Raw genomic sequence first — 20,354 nt, forward strand, 5'->3', positions numbered from 1 at the left:
CCTCTCTGTTTCATTGGCTAGCTCCATAAATGGAGGCTAGCCATTGTAAGAGAGATCTGTCCGTCATTGTCGGAGCAGATTCGTGGGGGGTTCCGGCGATTTTTACTCATCCCGCCCCTTTTAGAACGCCATTGCGGTGGTGGGTGGATGTTATTTTTTTTTTTCTCTCCAAGGTTTGTTTTGTCATTCCTCGGAGGATGGCGGCCGGGCAGCAGCTTACTTGTTCAGATGTATTCATCACCTCATTTGTCATGACTGGGAGTCTTGGACGGAAACAAAGACGAGGTACGAGGGTAACGTAGCAAATACAGTTCAAGCAATCTCGAATAATTTAAAGCCATACCCATCTGCTATTTTCTCGCCTATAAATGCCGCTCACAAGTCACAACATCTGGCGAGCCGCGCACCTACAACCTCTTTCTAGACAGGCGCACTAAACACGCATGCTGTTTATTACCATTGCTCAGTGTCGGGAGGAGAGTGTGGGTTTATTGACGCGCTCTTGCACCCCTTGCACAGCTCCGAGGATGGCGGCCGGGCAGCAGCTTACATACCATGTGGGGACTGTGCACCTAGGAGCACAGAGATGGTATGTCCCTCCCCACCAGGTGTCACATCACGGGTGGTTGCCGCTTTAAGTGGTTTTGTCCACGGTCGAGGGGAGGCTTGCTCGGGCGGCCCGAGAATAGATGGCATGAATTATTACCCGTCGCACTCATAGGGGACGACGAGCTCCAGCCCCCTCAGCAAAGCAACCCCCCTCCCCCAAGACGCAGCAATTTCACGAGGTTGCAGGTCGGGTCCGGCCTGACTGGTGTGCAGGCAGCATGCCGAAGAACAGATGGTGCATGTTATGCCGTGGTTGCTTTCCCTGGCTGATGGGACAGATACGGCGTGGCAGACGCCGTTGTTAGGGGCATGCTGTGCACCGCTCCGGTCTCGCCCAACGCCCCCCCCCCACCACAGCGAGCAGTGCATGCCCCCTGGGCGCCACATGTTATTATCATGGTGTTAGAGTTGGGGGCGCTAGAGGGGGCATGGGTCTGCGGGCAGCAGCCTATTGCGGCTTTCACACCTCCGGGTGCAGGGGAGATCAACCTTGCCTAGGGCGTCGCCACGAGGTACGGGGCGGCGATGCTCGGCACTGGTTGAAGAGCTTAATCGGGAAAATGTTCAATTATTGCGGGGGCCAATGGGGGTGGACGTAGGCACGTCCGCTGGTATGCACGCACGCTGAATAGCCAGCCGGTTGCCAGTGCAGTCCACTGCCCTCGCCCTTATGGCTTCTCTGCCCGGAGGCGCCACATCTGACTGCGGGCCTCTGGGACCATTTTGACACTGCCTGGCCCCCTGTTTCGGACCCCGTCAGGGGTTCATCAGCTAAGCAAGCATATCCGTTCGGTCCCCCGGGCCCACGTGGTCAGCTGGCCCCTTCGGCATCGGTCCAGCACAGCGGGGGTATCTCGGGGCGGTCGTCGGGCCAGCGTGAATGGCACTAAGCATGCGATGCAGGGCCCATCCCGACAGGGAAAGTGTAATGTTTGCAGTAGGGCGAGAGTCGGGTGAAAACATAAGGAGTTTCGTCGGCCATGGGGTAGAGTGGCTAACTCCCACTCCCAAGGTTAGATGTTCCACTTCGGTGTGCCATTATCCTCACTGGACTATGAAATGGAACAGGTTTTAACTGCAGTTAGAAATGTGTTTTGAAGAACTTGGGATTCCGCAGTCTGAGTCGGCCTGCCGCAGGCTCCCAGGCGCCCCTGGGGACGGACCGCGTCCAGGTTACCCCACCCCATCCCCCACCACCACCCCATCCCCCACCACCACCCCATCCCCCACCACCACCCCATCCCCCACCACCACCCCATCCCCCACCACCACCCCATCCCCCACCACCACCCCATCCCCCACCACCACCCCATCCCCCACATCCATCCACCGCCACCACATCCATCCACCCCCACCACATCCATCCACCCCCACCACATCCATCCACCCCACCACATCCATCCACCCCACCACATCCATCCACCCCACCACATCCATCCACCCCACCACATCCATCCACCCCACCACATCCATCCACCCCCACCACATCCATCCACCCCCACCACATCCATCCACCCCCACCACATCCATCCACCCCCACCACATCCATCCACCCCCACCACATCTATCCACCCCCACCACATCCATCCAACCCCACCACATCCACCCCCCACCACATCCACCCCCCCACCACATCCACCCCCCCACCACATCCACCCCCCCACCACATCCACCCCCCCACCACATCCACCCCCCACCACATCCACCCCCCCACCACATCCACCCCCCCCACCACATCCACCCCCCCCACCACATCCACCCCCCCCACCACATCCACCCCCACCACATCCACCCCCACCACATCCACCCCCATCACATCCACCCCCACCACATCCACCCCCCACCACATCCACCCCCACCACATCCACCCCCACCACATCCACCCCCACCACATCCACCCCCACCACATCCACCCCCACCACATCCACCCCCACCACATCCACCCCCACCACATCCACCCCCACCACATCACCCCCACCACATCACCCCCACCACATCACCCCCACCACATCACCCCCACCACATTACCCCCACATCCTCCACCACCACATCACCCCCACATCCTCCACCACCACATCCTCCACCACATCCTCCACCACATCCACCTCTACCACCACCACATCCACCACCCCCCACCACATCCACCCCCACCACATCCACCCCCCACCACATCCACCCCCCCACCACATCCACCCCCCACCACATCCACCCCCCCACCACATCACCCCCACCACATCACCCCCACCACATCACCCCCACATCCTCCACCACCACATCCTCCACCACCACATCCTCCACCACCACATCCTCCACCACATCCTCCACCACATCCTCCACCACATCCTCCACCACATCCTCCACCACCACCTCTACCACCACCACCTCTACCACCACATCCACCACCACCACATCCACCACCACTACCATTACCACATCCTCCACCACCACGTCCTCCACCACCACATCCTCCACCACATCCTCCACCACATCCACCACCACATCCTCCACCACCACCTCTACCACCACCACCTCTACCACCACCACCTCTACCACCACCACCACCTCTACCACCACCACCACCACCTCTACCACCACCACCTCTACCACCACCACCACCACCACCACCTCTACCACCTCTACCTCTACCACCACCACCTCTACCACCACCACCTCTACCACCACCACATCTACCACCACCACCTCTACCACCACCACATCTACCACCACCACATCTACCACCACCACATCTACCACCACCACATCTACCACCACCACATCCACCACCACCACCACATCCACCACCACCACCACATCCACCACCACATCCACCACCACATCCACCACCACCACATCCACCACCACCACATCCATGTGTGTGTGTGTGTGTGTGTGCAAATGCAATAGGTCTCACATTTGCAAGAGATTAAGCTATTGGCATTGTAAATGAGAATGGCATTTATTTATCTGATTTCAAAACCAACACATAAATAAAAAATTGTCATTTACAATGCCAATAGCTCTAACTTTTGCAAAGGCGAGACCGTTGCATTGTAAATGCTTGTTTATATTTTCATCCTAAAGAAAGAAAGAAATCTTTTTGTTTTGACACACCTTCCAAAGTCACAAATTATTGTTGTAAAAGTATAATGGCAGACAATGATGTGATTTAGCTGCATTATTAGTTACCCATACCATATTTACCATCACTCATCCATGAAGATATCATGCGAGCTGTAACTTACGCACTAAATTACTTTTTCTAGACTGTCTTTATTATGTTTAAGATCTGGACTACCTGTATTCTGTTTAAGATCTGGACTACCTGTATTCTGTTTAAGATCTGGACTACCTTTATTCTGTTTAAGATCTGGGCTACCTGTATTCTGTTTAAGATCTGGACTACCTTTATTCTGTTTAAGATCTGGACTACTTTTATTCTGTTTAAGATCTGGACTACCTGTATTCTGTTTAAGATCTGGACTACCTTTATTCTGTTTAAGATCTGGACTACCTTTATTCTGTTTAAGATCTGGACTACTTTTTTTTTTCACAACAAGTAAGATCTGGACTACTTTTATTCTGTTTAAGATCTGGACTACCTTTATTCTGTTTAAGATCTGGACTACCTTTATTCTGTTTAAGATCTGGACTACCTTTATTCTGTTTAAGATCTGGACTACCTTTATTCTGTTTAAGATCTGGACTACCTTTATTCTGTTAAAGATCTGGACTACCTTTATTCTGTTTAAGATCTGGACTACCTGTATTCTGTTTAAGATCTGGACTACCTTTATTCTGTTTAAGATCTGGGCTACCTGTATTCTGTTTAAGATCTGGACTACCTTTATTCTGTTGGACTACCTTTATTCTGTTTAAGATCTGGACTACCTTTATTCTGTTTAAGATCTGGACTACCTGTATTCTGTTTAAGATCTGGACTACCTTTATTCTGTTTAAGATCTGGACTACCTGTATTCTGTTTAAGATCTGGACTACCTTTATTCTGTTTAAGATCTGGACTACCTGTATTCTGTTTAAGATCTGGACTACCTTTATTCTGTTTAAGATCTGGACTACCTTTATTCTGTTTAAGATCTGGACTACCTGTATTCTGTTTAAGATCTGGACTACCTTTATTCTGTTTAAGATCTGGACTACCTTTATTCTGTTTAAGATCTGGACTACTTTTATTCTGTTGAAGATCTGGACTACTTTTATTCTGTTGAAGATCTGGACTACTTTTATTCTGTTGAAGATCTGGACTACCTTTATTCTGTTGAAGATCTGGACTACCTTTATTCTGTTTAAGATCTGGACTACCTTTATTCTGTTCACGATCTAGACTACCTTTATTCTGTTTAAGATCTGGACTACTTTTATTCTGTTTAAGATCTGGACTACTTTTATTCTGTTTAAGATCTGGACTACTTTTATTCTGTTTAAGATCTGGACTACTTTTATTCTGTTCACGATCTGGACTACCTTTATTCTGTTTAAGATCTGGACTACTTTTATTCTGTTTAAGATCTGGACTACTTTTATTCTGTTTAAGATCTAGGCTATCTTTAAATTGTTTAAGATGGGATGTGAGAGGAGACGAAGAGCAAATAAGAAGTAATAAATGCAAGAAAACAGCTGTCAACAGCCTTCAATATCAATTGAACATTATCGTGTAGTACTGTGCACCTAAATGAACAAACCGAGCTGCAGTACAATATTAAAGTGTAGGTGTAAAGTAGGCCTCCAGCTGCATTACCAAAGAAAGCAGTACTCTTCTGTTCCGGGACCCAGGGTAACTTTTAAATAAATGATGCCTATCAGAGTTATATATTTATTCTCTTCTGGTCTGGGCAAATAATCAAATGCTTGGGAGTCCAAGGGGAGAAGTCCTTCAAGGTAGGGTTCTCTCTATCACATGACGTTTTCATATAGAATCTTTTGCTGAGATTTACAAAGAAGTTTTTGACTCATTTACAGTTGCATTCCTGTGATTTCATTGGAGGTATGCTTCTTGTTCACTGAAGGCAAAGAAGGTATGCTGCAGCAGCTACAAATTGCTTAGGATATGATTGATGGTGCTTCTTGTATTAGTGGCCTATGTGCTCTACAAATGCGGAAATGCGTATTCGAGAGCTTCATTTTTGCATTGTGGTATACTGGATAAAGTTCATTGGTAAACCTCTATTTTCTCGCTCAGCGTGTTTTTCTAAGACATCTCCGTCTTTAAGCATCAGTTACTCAACTCGTCTAGCATCTCTAGTTTGCCTGCCTTGAGATCTAAAATCTTCCTAGTTTGGAAGCTTTAATTCTACCCCCATTGACAAAGAAGCAGATTAACTCTGATTGATTCAATAAGCATTATCCACCACTAGGAGGCAGCGTCCAATTATTTCAACTAGGGTACGTGTCTTTATCTTATCAATGAGGAATCTCTCTCCTCGCCCTTGAACTCATTCTTCATTTGTTCCAAAATGTAGGTTTCAAATTTTCTTCTAGACTTGTGCCAGGAAATTAAAATCCTGCTCAAAGACCGTTTACAGGCGGTGATCATGTTTGTGCTACTTCATTGTCCCCAAAAGGGCAAGTGCCTCTAGGATCTCCGACCAGCTCTGCTTCATGAATACATGTGTGAATGCTCAGTGCTAATAAGGTAAATATGTCTTGCATTATCGCAGCTCTGAACATAAGAGACTGTTTCAGTCTGGTGGGTCTTTGGCATGCATATTACAACCTTTTTATCAAAGAACATTCCAGGGTGCATCCCCGGGTCTGCAGTAGCATCACACCAGGGAGTTTTCGGACAGTTTTCGGTCAGTGAGGAAGTCCAGCTTAATTCCAGGAAGGGATATCTATTGTTGCGCATTGGACCATCAAAGCCAGTCGGTTGGATCTGGCCTTCTTGGCTGAGACACTTTTTATGACCATCTACCACGAAATCAACCCCCTTAACTCAGAAGAAAATGTCAAACTTTTCTGAACTCTCCATGACCTTGCTTTGCCTAGGACATGAATTCAGTTCCCCCAAACAGAAAAGTTAATGTAATACTTACTCTGGAGGAACCCCTGGCATTTAAAAGAAACTGTCCTCAGTGCTTCTGCCATCCCTGTGGTTCTCCATGCCAGGTAAAGATGAGGCCGCTCGTGTGTCTCCCTCTTTGGTATCCAAGATCAGAACCGAAAAGCAAGAGGTTGATGACTAGAGCTAGATTCTACCAGTTTCCTCCGAGCTAAGCCTAGCACAAGAAAGAATCTCTCAATGGCGCAGTAGGCTGGGCTCGAGGGTCATTAACAGCTGGTGCAAGGAGTAAAAAGCAACTTCAAGGTGCATTTTGCACAGGATTGAACTGGAGAGTGCCATTTGGGTACTTTGTGGTGGGTGCAACTGAAAGCTCTGTTTTAAATCCCCAAGCAGGGGATACTGTCAGAAGCTGGTACTGCAGTGGCACAGCTTGGGGTCAGCAAGGCCGTGCACAGCTTGAATGGCTGCAGCACCGCAGGCTGTGGGCATGGGAGTGGTAAATCTAAGTGTGAACATGGCAGTGGCCCTGCTCCTTTGAGCATGATAGTGACACAGCTGAGAGCTGGCATGGCAGTAGCACAGCTGGCTACGAGCATGGCAGTGGCACGGAGGCGAGCTGGCAATGCTGCGGCACAGTTGAGGGTGAACATATTTGAAACACAGCTGATCGTCTTGGTTGTGCTTGAAAGCAATAGGTTTGATCTCCTTACCAACGACTGACCTTTCTGATGGAGTAGAAAGTTGCATTAACTATAATCAGTCACCATGCTAATCTAGTCTGTCATTTCCCTCTGTAAATTAGAACCTGGCGGTCCTTCTTGGTTTGCAGTATTACTGCCTTTGTGGCCTACCACTTTACATATAGCATAGTTTCACAGTTTCTTGACACCTCATCATTAGCATGACCATGTGATCGCGACCCCTTGAAGTCCCCTCGATTTTCTGTCCTCATTGCCCGTTCTCTTCATCCTCCTGCAAGTTATATTTCACACCCAACACAGTTGCAAGCTACGCTATATACCCCATGCAGCTGCTAGCTATGTTTTAAATCCCACACAATTACAAGGTACGCTTTATATCCCTGCAGATGCAAGTTACGTTTTATACCCCACACAGCTACAAGCTACTTTTTATATCCCTCACAGATACAAACTACGTTTTATACCCCAAGCAGCTGCAAGCAATGTTTTATACCTCGCACAGTTGTAAACAATGTTTTATACCCCATGCAGCTCCAAACTAGGTTTTATACCCCACGCACCTGCAGGCAACCTTTTATACCCCACGCAGCTGCAGGCAACCTTTTATACCCCACGCAGCTGCAGGCAACCTTTTATACCCCACGCAGCTGCAGGCAACCTTTTATACCCCACGCAGCTGCAGGCAACCTTTTATACCCCACGCAGCTGCAGGCAACCTTTTATACCCCACGCAGCTAACAGCTACGTTTTATACCCCACGCAGCTGCAGGCAACCTTTTATACCCCACGCAGCTAACAGCTACGTTTTATAACCCATGCAGTTGTAAACTAGGTTTTATACCCCAATCAGCTACAAGCCATATTTTATACCCCACACAGCTGTGAACAATAGTTTATACCCATGCAGATGCAGGCAACCTTTTATACCCCACGCAGCTGCAAGCAACCATTTATACCCCACGCAGCTGCAAGCTAAGTTTTATACCCCATGGAGTTGTAAACTAGGTTTTATACCCCAATCAGCTGCAAGCAATGTTTTATACCCCACACAGCTGTAAACCAATGTTTTATACCCCACACAGCTGTAAACCAATGTTGTATACCCATGCAGCTGCACGCTACTTTTTATATCCCACACTGCTGCGAGCTACGTTTGATATCCCACGCAGCTACACGCTACATTTTATACCCGCAGCTGCAAGCTATGCGTTAGAGAACACACGGCTTCAAGCTACATTTTATACCCCTTGAAAATTCAAGCTACTTTTTATAGCCTATGTAGCTGCAAGCAAAGTTTTATACCCCACACTGTTGCAATCTAGGTTTTATACCCCATGCAGCGGCAACCAGTGTTTTATACCCCACGCTGCTGCAAGCTTCGTTTTATACCCCACGCTGCGGCAAGCTTAGTTTTATACCCCACGCTGCGGCAAGCTTAGTTTTATACCCCACGCTGCTGCAAGCTTCGTTTTATACCCCACGCTGCGGCAAGCTTAGTTTTATACCCCACGCTGCGGCAAGCTTAGTTTTATACCCCACGCTGCGGCAAGCTTCGTTTTATACCCCACGCTGCGGCAAGCTTCGTTTTATACCCCACGCTGCGGCAAGCTTAGTTTTATACCCCACGCTGCTGCAAGCTTCGTTTTATACCCCACGCTGCTGCAAGTTTCGTTTTATACCCCACGCTGCTGCAAGCTTCGTTTTATACCCCACGCTGCTTCAAGCTACGTTTTATACCCCAAGTTGTTGCAAGCTACGTTTTATACCCCACGCAGCTGCAAGCTATCTTTTATACCCCATGCAGTTGCAAACTACGGTTTGTACCAGGTGCAGCCATAGAGTGCATTTTGGGCTTGCAACATTTTCAAGTGGTCTTTTTGGCTGCTGGCACAAGGTGGATTATATACAGGGTGCAAGGGACATCAATGTAAGTAACACTTCGGGCAAGGGACATTTTAGGCTGGGTACATCATGAGTTTAGTCGCTGTGGTGGAGACTGAAAACTGTGACGTGGACTCTGTATTTTGGAAGGAGCATTGGCTGTGGCCTTTGTACATGTGCATCTTACCTAGGGAAAGAAAGGGCACAGGGCTAGAAATGCTGCCAGATGTTTGTTTTCTGGTTGAATTTGAAAGGGGTCAGACACACAAACTGGGCTACATTGAAATCATCATTAATTGTGAAGACGGTACAGGATAAATGTTGATAGCAATGCATGTGAAAACAAGTGTATTTCCTCACAAAACCAAAGGTTGTTGTGTTAAGCATCCGTTGTCTGCGCATGTGGTTGGAGCGGTTGGTTGTTTCTTGGGCTTGTGCTCTTTCTATTGATTTCCGAGTCTCTAGTCTGGGAGTTATTTCTCAGAGTGTTACTTCAGTTTTGTGCATCTAATCTTCAGATTCTTGAAATGTAGCTGCAGGCCCTACTCTAACGTGTACTCACTTTTTCGACAGGTGTTTGCCTACGATCACTGCTTCTGGTCAATGGATGAGAATGTTAAAGACAAGTTTGCAGGTAACCTTGACTCTTTCGAATGTGAATAGCAGTGTTTGTTAAACTCTTTTGAATGCTCTTTATTGTTGGCCCTGGTCTGCAGTGAGCTGGTGGAAGCTCCGCCCTTCGCCCGACAGCTGCTCGTCGAGCATCAGTGTACATACCTGTAAGCACCTGGTGTCCCTGCTATTTGTTCCCCACCTAGTGCCTGGGTGTGCTTAGCTCTGTCATAGGTCACTTCGACATGACGTACATGTCCACATAATGGTCCCAGCCTAACAAAAGCACAATGGGAGGTTCACTTGTGTTTGAGAAACTTTCCAACCAAGACCAAGTACTGGTCTAGTTCAAAGTAGAAGCTGGAACAAAGGGAGCAGTCTCACTAGGAGGGTGTACACACTGGAGGGCTCACCCATTCTGTACGCTACCTTATGTTATAGGTATGATATTGATATAGCTTACTTTTGCTGCTGGTGCGGCCATCTGTGCATGTGGGCTGTCTGGGTGTGTACATATGAACATGATCGGAGCCTCCTGCAACGCGTTACAACACATCTGGGCTCTCTGAGTGCTTGTTGTATCATGGCTCAGGGAAACGTGCAAATATCTCCCATAGAGATGCGAATGCTTGGTCATGATGCCTGTGTGGTCATGCAGGGGGGATGCCTTGTTTGCATGCAGGGCAAGCTCTTGTATGCCTGGGAGAATTGCAAGAGCCTGACAAGAATAGGGCATTGTGTCGCAAACCTCGTGAGACGAATGTGGTGATTGTGCAGGTCTAGGCATGAAGAGGACAGGCTGAGAAGGGACTTCAGTTTGAAAGGAATGAGCAAGGTTGGAGAGTAAGGGGAGACCTTGGTGAGTTCTCCTCAGAACAGCCCATTGCCAATGAGTTGGCCGTCAGTGCTTTGTTTGATGTCTAGATATATGACTGATGCGTTTGGAGTCTGGCCAAGATGGTGACTGTAGAGCAGGAAGTTAGTGATGCACCAATGATTAAGGATCCAGAAGAGTAAAACGTCACTCAAACAGAAGCTGCTTAGCTCATTGAGTGTGCAGGACCAGGATGGAGGCCTGGAGAACCGGAGCTTCTAAACATCAGACTCGATGCTGGTTCAGGCGTGGGGTGCTGTGTGGTGGAGAGCCCACGACCTCCCTGAGCAGCAAAAGCACATGTGCGCCAAAGACAGATCCGTGAACACAGAGAACAAGCATGAATGGGTAAAGAGGTGGAAAGGACAAGCCCTAGGAGGCCCTCAGAACCCAACTGTACCAAAGAGTTAATGATCAATCAGTGACTGAAGTTTCAGGAAGTGGGTGGTTGTGGAACAAAGGAAGAAGATGGCCGGGGTGAGGAGGGGACTTAGACCACCTTGTAGAGCCCACTGGAGCACGTGCTTAAGTCATTCCGAGGGGAGGAAAAATATCACAACCTATGAGGGAGACCCTCTTGGATCCACAAGAAACTCTATGAAAATAGAAGAGGGACTAAATCACCCTGAACGCGTTGGCTATCTTGTATTACTCTTTAACAAAAGTAACAAAGGCCCATATGTCGCTATGTTGGTGATACAAGTCTGTGAGGGTCTTAAGTCACTTGGGTTCTGCTATAACTTACGGGCACTGTTAAGTAGTCTGATGTGTAATTAGTGGATTTAAGGGTAAAATAGATTTACCTATTTTGTCCAATATCAATAGGTTGATTGTGTTATTTGCATTCAGTCGATGCATTACATGTGAATGGTGAAACATTAAATATTATCGCTGATGTATGTCACCAAATAATAAGAGGTCTTCAACCTACAGAGCTGCTGTGACAGTTACATTTTAGTCTGTTTATTGATCAGCATTGAGTGTGACACACATCAGGCGACTACTCAATAATGCTGACCACGGTGATTGGAAAAAATATCTGAATTATAATAGTGCATGCATCAAAATACTCTGGGATTACATTATTGTTTGAACATTTTACTTTAAACCAGTTTACGAAGCAGCCTCTCAATTGTACAACATGGCAAAGATACATTGAATAAGCCAATAGTGTGTTTTTCGAGCCATGTTGTACAGCTGTGTCTGCTGTTCAGCATGTTTGAAAGTTAAAAAAAAACGGTGCTTTGACACAGCCAGCATTGTCTGCTTCATAGCGCTTTTTTCTTTTTGTGTTTTTTTACAATTTTAGACATGCTGCATAGCGGGTAGGCAGCTCTTCAACACGGCTAAAAATCATTGACAAAGCCAATAGATCTCACATGGATGCGACCTATTGGCTTTGCCAATGCTTATTTCCTAACCTGATGCAAGCAGTCCTAAGAAGCAAACTAGAGCGGGAGTGTGTAAGAAGGACGTGGAGCTACAGCCAGAGCTGCGGGCTTTGGATCTGGGGAACCAGATTCAATTCTTGGCATTGGCTTAATATCCTGTGATTTGGGGCAAACCACTTGGGGCAAACCACCTAATCACCACATGTCTAAAAACCATGATTGTTAACTTGCGTAATGTAACTGGTGCTCGTGTAAAGTGCTCAAATAACTTTGAGTCCGGTCCTGTTCTTGTTGTATAAAAATGCCAAAAAATTGAAGACATTTTACCTCACTCACAGAGCGAGGACCGTACGGACACTAATTAAGATAAATCAATCTGTACTTTGTCCATGCTCCACGCAAAAAAAAGGAAGTGACACCTCGCACGTGCTGCCGAATTAAAGGGCAGCAAAGAAGAGGGAGAATTATGCCAACAAACGGTAAGTAAGAGGAGGAGAAAAAGCACCTTTTTAGAGGTTTTATGTTTTTTTAAAGACAAAATAGATTATCACCAATTGACAGCACATGCACACTGGCTGCAGGCGAGGCCTAAAAACTGGACACAAAGGTACCCACTAGAATTTTGCATTGTTAAAGTAGCCCACAGTAAATTTGGAGTGGCAGGATTTTAGAATACTTGCAGTAATGTGGCGAGGTTAGTAAGACAGCTAACAGTGGGTATGGCAGTGGCATAAGGGGGTTGTTGTTAACATGCTGGTAATACAGCCAGGATCTGGCCTAGCAGTGACACAGCAGGGTGTGAGCATGGAGGTGGCATAGGGTGTGAGCATGGAGGTGGCATAGGGTGTGAGCATGGAGGTGGCATAGGGTGTGAGCATGGAGGTGGCACAGCAGGGTGTGAGCATAGAGGTGGCACAGCAGGGTGTGAGCATGGAGGTGGCACAGCAGGGTGTGAGCATGGAGGTGGCACAGCAGGGTGTGAGCATGGAGGTGGCACAGCAGGGTGTGAGCATGGAGGTGGCATAGGGTGTGAGCATGGAGGTGGCATAGGGTGTGAGCATGGAGGTGGCATAGGGTGTGAGCATGGAGGTGGCACAGCAGGGTGTGAGCATGGAGGTGGCACAGCAGGGTGTGAGCATGGAGGTGGCACAGCAGGGTGTGAGCATGGAGGTGACATAGGGTGTGAGCATGGAGGTGGCACAGCAGGGTGTGAGCATGGAGGTGGCACAGCAGGGTGTGAGCATGGAGGTGGCACAGCAGGGTGTGAGCATGGAGGTGGCACAGCAGGGTGTGAGCATGGAGGTGGCACAGCAGGATGTGAGCATGGAGGTGGCATAGGGTGTGAGTATGGAGGTGGCACAGCAGGATGTGAGCATGGAGGTGGCATAGGGTGTGAGTATGGAGGTGGCATAGGGTGTGAGCATGGAGGTGGCACAGCAGGATGTGGGCATGGAGGTGGCATAGGGTGTGAGCATGGAGGTGGCATAGGGTGTGAGTATGGAGGTGGCACAGCAGGATGTGGGCATGGAGGTGGCATAGGGTGTGAGCATGGAGGTTGCACAGCAGGGTGTGAGTATGGAGGTGGCACAGCAGGGTGTGGGCATGGAGGTGGCATAGGGTGTGAGCATGGAGGTGGCATAGGGTGTGAGCATGGAGGTGGCACAGCAGGGTGTGAGCTTGGAGGTGGCATAGGGTGTGAGTATGGAGGTGGCACAGCAGGATGTGAGCATGGAGGTGGCATGGGGTGTGAGTATGGAGGTGGCATAGGGTGTGAGCATGGAGGTGGCATAGGGTGTGAGCATGGAGGTGGCATAGGGTGTGAGCATGGAGGTGGCATAGGGTGTGAGCATGGAGGTGGCATAGGGTGTGAGCATGGAGGTGGCACAGCAGGGTGTGAGCATGGAGGTGGCACAGCAGGATGTGAGCATGGAGGTGGCATAGGGTGTGAGTATGGAGGTGGCACAGCAGGATGTGAGCATGGAGGTGGCATAGGGTGTGAGTATGGAGGTGGCATAGGGTGTGAGTATGGAGGTGGCACAGCAGGATGTGAGCATGGAGGTGGCATAGTGTGTGAGTATGGAGGTGGCATAGGGTGTGAGCATGGAGGTGGCATAGGGTGTGAGCATGGAGGTGGCATAGGGTGTGAGCATGGAGGTGGCATAGGGTGTGAGCATGGAGGTGGCATAGGATGTGAGCATGGAGGTGGCATAGGATGTGAGCATGGAGGTGGCATAGGATGTGAGCATGGAGGTGGCATAGGGTGTGAGTATGGAGGTGGCACAGCAGGATGTGAGCATGGAAGTGGCATAGGGTGTGAGTATGGAGGTGGCATAGGGTGTGAGCATGGAGGTGGCACAGCAGGATGTGGGCATGGAGGTGGCATAGGGTGTGAGCATGGAGGTGGCATAGGGTGTGAGTATGGAGGTGGCACAGCAGGATGTGGGCATGGAGGTGGCATAGGGTGTGAGCATGGAGGTGGCACAGCAGGGTGTGAGTATGGAGGTGGCACAGCAGGGTGTGGGCATGGAGGTGGCATAGGGTGTGAGCATGGAGGTGGCATAGGGTGTGAGCATGGAGGTAGCACAGCAGGGTGTGAGCTTGGAGGTGGCACAGCAGGGTGTGGGCATGGCACTGGGACAGCTGGCAGTGGCACATCTAGGTGTGTGCATGGCAGTGATCCAGATAGGTCTGGGCATGGCTCTTGCACATCTAGCATTCATCAAGGCAGTGGCATAGGTGAGAGCCTTTGATCCCGTTTCCTCTGGTTGTCCTTTCCAAATGAAGGCGTAGAACCTTACAGTAGCAATAATCTGCTACTATGCTATTTAAGTCGGTCATGTCTTTCTGTATCTTAGCACCTGGAGGCCCTTCTCAGTTTGAAGTATAACTGTCCTTGTGGTCTACCCCTTTACATATAGCATAGTTTCACAGTTTCTTGACACCTCATCATTAGCATGACCATAGGATGATGACCCCCTCAAAGTTCCCTTAATTTTTACTTGTCGTTACCTGTTCTCCTCCTCCTCCTGTCCGGTATGTTACTATCTCTGGCCATATTTCTCTGCCTGGTCTCCTCTAATCCTCTCTTGTGCATGCATCCCTTTCTTTGCCTTTACACCGTATGCATTTCTTTCCTTCCCCATTTTATTCTCCCCTTTCTCTGACTCCTCACCTTGCCTTTGATGCCTGCTCACTGTCCCACCTCTGCCGGCTTCCCTCTCCCACCTCTGCCGGCTTCCCTCTCCCACCTCTGCCGGCTTCCCTCTCCCACCTCTGCCGGCTTCCCTTTCCCCCTCTGCCGGCTTCCCTCTCCCACCTCTGCCGGCTTCCCTTTCCCCCTCTGCCGGCTTCCCTCTCCCACCTCTGCCGGCTTCCCTTTCCCCCTCTGCCGGCTTCCCTCTCCCACCTCTGCCGGCTTCCCTCTCCTCCTCTGCCGGCTTCCCTCTCCTCCTCTGCCTGCTTCCAGCTCCCACCTCTGCCTGCTTCCCTCTCCCACCTCTGCCTGCTTCCCGCTCCCACCTCTGCCGGCTTCCCTCTCCCCCTCTGCCTGCTTCCCTCTCCCCCTCTGCCGGCTTCCCTCTCCCACCTCTGCCGGCTTCCCTCTCCCACCTCTGCCGGCTTCCCTCTCCCCCTCTGCCGGCTTCCCTCTCCCACCTCTGCCGGCTTCCCTCTCCCACCTCTGCCGGCTTCCCTCTCCCACCTCTGCCGGCTTCCCTCTCCCACCTGTGCCGGCTTCCCTCTCCCACCTGTGCCGGCTTCCCTCTCCCACCTGTGCCTGCTTCCCTCTCCCACCTCTGCCTGCTTCCCTCTCCCACCTGTGCCAGCTTCCCTCTCCCACCTGTGCCAGCTTCCCTCTCCCACCTGTGCCGGCTTCCCGCTCCCACCTGTGCCGGCTTCCCTCTCCCACCTCTGCCTGCTTCCCTCTCCCACCTCTGCCTGCTTCCCGCTCCCACCTGTGCCAGCTTCCCTCTCCCACCTGTGCCTGCTTCCCTCTCCCACCTCTGCCTGCTTCCCTCTCCCACCTCTGCCTGCTTCCCTCTCCCACCTCTGCCTGCTTCCCTCTCCCACCTCTGCCGGCTTCCCTCGCCCACCTCTGCCGGCTTCCCTCTCCCACCTCTGCCGGCTTCCCTCTCCCACCTCTGCCGGCTTCCCTCGCCCACCTCTGCCGGCTTCCCTCTCCCACCTCTGCCTCCTTCCCTCATTCGCACAGGGGCATAGCTTTTCCTGGGGAACAAGAATAGTTCATTTTGGCGGCTGGTGTCCTCTACCCTAATGTCCAAGGCGGCAAAGTATTAGTCCGTCCATGGAACACGGCGACCGGGAACCTACGGAGGAGGGACTCTGGCTATCAGACTTAGCCTTTAAACGACCTACGAAGATTCTCACACTCAGAATCCACTTGTCCACTGTCGAGTCCCCTCCCGGTACGGCTTTGTCACACACACGTGCATAGTCTCCTCGAATTCAGACGAGCAACATTTTGTTTGTTTATTTTCACCCTACTGGTGCAAGATACATTTGTAAAACCCGGAACCAGGGTCGTGATCGCTTAAACATTTTGGCATACTCGCCAATTTCTCTGGATACCATATCAACTTTGGTCAAATCGCGCATCCAACCGTGGATGCCTGAAGCTATCTAATAGCCCTGAAGAGTCGTGTTGACTCCACTTTAACACGATGAAACACGTGTCGGCTGAGCTTGGATCCCATTAAATTTCATTGAAAGAACTTGAACACAGAGATCTGCTGCTTTCTTTCCTATGTATTGCAACTGTTTTTTTCTTCCAATTTACACTGTCATTGTGGCTGCGAGAGCTTTGCTGTTTTCAGTTTGTGGTAATCTTGGATTGTCTTGGAACGGTTTTTGGGTTAATCCGTTCGCTCTTTACGCGCCACCCATCAGAACCCATCTCCTCAGGGAACTTAACGTATACCCCAGGCAGAGCGCCATTATCTGATTTTCCTCAAAACCCTTTTAGCTGCGGCAAAGTATTAGGCTGCAAGTGTCTTCTGCTATACAGTTCTGTCTAGGGCTGCAGAGTGTCTGTGTGCGTTGCAACTAATATTGGCTCACTTCCCCGTCTTTGATCCTTAGTTTTGATATTGTCTGCCAACTGTTCCTGTTTCAGTGGTTGTGCGACACCGAACTGAAATACTGGTGAGGGGTGCCCCATTGTAAGCAATGCGGTGAATACTAAAGGAAGATTCAGTATGTTGTGAAACTGATCCTCATGTGTTTAAGTCCTGCATGCCTGGCATATGCTTATGGACACATTCTGCGCACATTATTCTGTTTGATTTCATTCATGTGGAGGAGACTGTTGGGCATTAGGATTATTATTATCTTTGTAAATATTGGTTCATTTGAGCGGTTCATTATGGTGAGCTTGGGGTAATGCAGAAGATTGTTAGAGTATGCTCTTGCATTCATTCAGTGCATTGTGCACTGTGCTGTTTCAAACTCAACCTGGCTTCCTGTCTCTCTAATGTCTTTTCAAGGGGCCCATCTCTTCTTCTCTGGATCACATGTTCAAGGACACTCCGCTTGAGGTCCTTCTTAGAGTGGTGGTTGTTTAAGGAGTGGGTCACCGTGGAAACAGTCTTGTATTTGCATCTGATTTTTAGATTGATGGCTGATTGTCTTCTTGATTGGGGTTTTCTTCCAAAGAACCACCTCAGAATGTGTCTAAAAATCATGGCAAACATGCTAGTCCCACTTCTTACAGCCCACCTCCAGATTCTGATTGGCTTTTGTCAGTGTCCTTTAAAACAAGCATTTGCAATGCAATAGGTCTCGCAGTTACACAAGTTTAAGCTATTGGCATTGTAAATGACAATGTCTTTTATTTATCTTTTAAAACGAAAATAAAAGGCATTGTTATTTTCAACGTCAATAGCTCAAGACTACTCGGAGCTCTGCAGTGGAAATATTAACTCACCGAGCATTCTCACTGGGTGTGTTATCCCGACGTGGGTTACACACAGAATAATGCAACAGCTGCATTTACCCCTCAGGCATCTTACTGGCATTGGAACTTGTAACCTGTGGGTTAGCTTAAATATCTCTGCTATAGGTGCATGTATCCCCTCCGCTATCTTACTGGAATTGTAATTTGTGACCTACGGGTTAGCTTGAAGACAACTGCAGCACGTGCATTTATCAATTCAGGTATTTTACTGGTATGAAGCTGTAACCTGTGGGTTTGCTTAAGTATCTCTGCTACAGGTGCATTTACCCCATCCGCTATCTTACTGGTATTTGAACCTGCGGCCTGTATCTTAGCTCATCCAGTGCATCGAGCCCTGTAGCTCTTATTATTTCGAAACAGTAATGTTACTGGGGTGGAATCTGCCATTTGCAGGTTATTTACCGCCATGGCGTATTCACTCACAAATCTTCTTTACTCTAACTGGAACCTGTGGCTACATTTTATTCACATAGCTCCGCAACCGGTGCATTAACCCTACAGCTATCGTCATGCTAGAACCCTTGACTTGTAGGCAACGTATGCTGTGCGCACAGACCAGCATTACTTGAATCAGAACACATGAAACACAAGTTACAAAATAAACAAGTAAAGCAAACGGTCCACTAACCACCTTGGCCACTTTCATGAGATCAGAAAAAATGCGCTGAAATTTGCAGAGATCTCAGCCCGCGGTGCATTATCCCACTGTGTTGTTGTCGCATATATGGAACTCTTGCCACAGAGCTTTGCAGTGGACGCACGTTGCACCAAGGCATCTCTCGAACCCAAGAGCAGACTGCCTCTCGGAGGCGCCAAATGGCCCCAATCTGTGGCCAATGGACCGCTCTGTGCAGCCCCGGGCAACCCTTGCGTCGACACCGACTGAAAAAAAACATACGCATCATGGCTGTGCCGGGCCGCCGCGCTGCCCGCGACGACCCGGAAGCGGTTGGGAAGCCGGCCAATGCCAGCGCGGCCCCAACCGGAAGTCCCGCCCCATCGCGCCGAGAGCGAGCTGCCCGAGGAGCCACGAAGGCTCCGCATTGAGTCCCGGTCCCGAGATGGGGGACCGGGTGAAGAGCGGCCGGGCGCATGGGTAAGGCGGGGCTCTCATGTGGTGAGAGAGCCCCGCAAAGCGCTACCGCCACCCGGGAGAAGGAGCCGCCGCCGTGCACCGCCAGAACAGGTAAGTTAAGTGAGAGGAGGGGTGAGTGGGGGTGGGGTGAGTGGGGGTGGGGTGTACGCGTGTGTGTGTCTGTTTGAGTGTGTTTGTGCATGCGTCTGTCTGTCTGTGTGCGCGTGTGTATGTTTAAGGGGGGGTGCGTGTGTGTATATGCAGTGTGTGGATGCCTTTGTTTGTGCGCATGCGTGAGTGACGACGTGCGCGCTCACGAGGTGCAATCTCCAGCAGGAGACGCTCGTGACAGTCTGCTGTGCTGTCCACATTCCCCGGCAAAGCGGCGACATAAGTAGTCTCGCCAGACAGCAAAAAGCTTCGCTTTTTGCTTTCGTCTAGGCGAGACCTAAAAACAGCTTCAAAGAACAAGTTGCCCTTCCGTATAATTACACTATATAACACACAATCCCACTCCACATAATTCCACTACACTCAGTACCACATAATTACTATCCACCATACCACATAATTACACTACAGAAATCCCCTTCACACGATACCACAACTAACTGATACAATGCAACTCATAAAATACCACTGCACACCCCATACTCCATAACACTTAGGGATAAAACATTGCTATTTATAATGCTATTAGCTCGAAACAAATGCAAGACCTAATGCATTTCCAATGCTTGTTTCCGCCTGTACCCCAGACCCACTTCTGTGTGGTCTTCTCCTCATGCAATGCAATACTTTCTCCCCCTGCTCAGTCTCTCTTCATGGCATCCGATGACAAACAGGCTGTTTACACTTGTTGGCGCTCCTGTCACGGTCCATTAACCGGTCTAGGACACGGGTCAGTCAGTCTGTCGGTCACCCCAGGCGGGTTTGCTGCGCCTCGCGCTTCCTGGGTTCACCTGAGCGCGCCCTCCTGTAGAAGCGACGAGCCTGCAGATTCCGTCGACGATTACACGGCGCGCTCTTCATGGCTAGCTGCAGAGCTGAGTCGATGCAGGCCTGTGCCCTGTGGGTCGATGCAGGCCTGTGCCCTGTGGGTCGATGCAGGCCTGTGCCCTGTGGGTCGATGCAGGCCTGTGTCCTGTGGGAAGCGCATTTCTATTGTATGCGGAGCTCAGCTTTGGTTGTGAGATCACAGCGCCCCCGACGCTGTATCTG

At 49.8% G+C, this 20,354-nt stretch overlaps 1 protein-coding gene across 2 annotated transcripts in view; it reads left to right on the top strand.

The window, feature by feature from the left end:
* Positions 1-20,354, top strand: part of KIF13B (kinesin family member 13B) — a 701,202-nt gene that overhangs the window by 243,475 nt on the left and 437,373 nt on the right. For both annotated transcript variants that reach the window (XM_078649880.1, XM_078649879.1), the window contains one exon: positions 9,784-9,844. In XM_078649880.1, the coding sequence (XP_078506006.1) occupies positions 9,784-9,844 (61 nt within the window). The remainder of the gene's footprint in view (positions 1-9,783; positions 9,845-20,354) is intronic.

This window comes from Lissotriton helveticus, chromosome 6 (genome assembly GCF_964261635.1).
Source record: "Lissotriton helveticus chromosome 6, aLisHel1.1, whole genome shotgun sequence".
Taxonomy (NCBI): domain Eukaryota; kingdom Metazoa; phylum Chordata; class Amphibia; order Caudata; family Salamandridae; genus Lissotriton; species Lissotriton helveticus.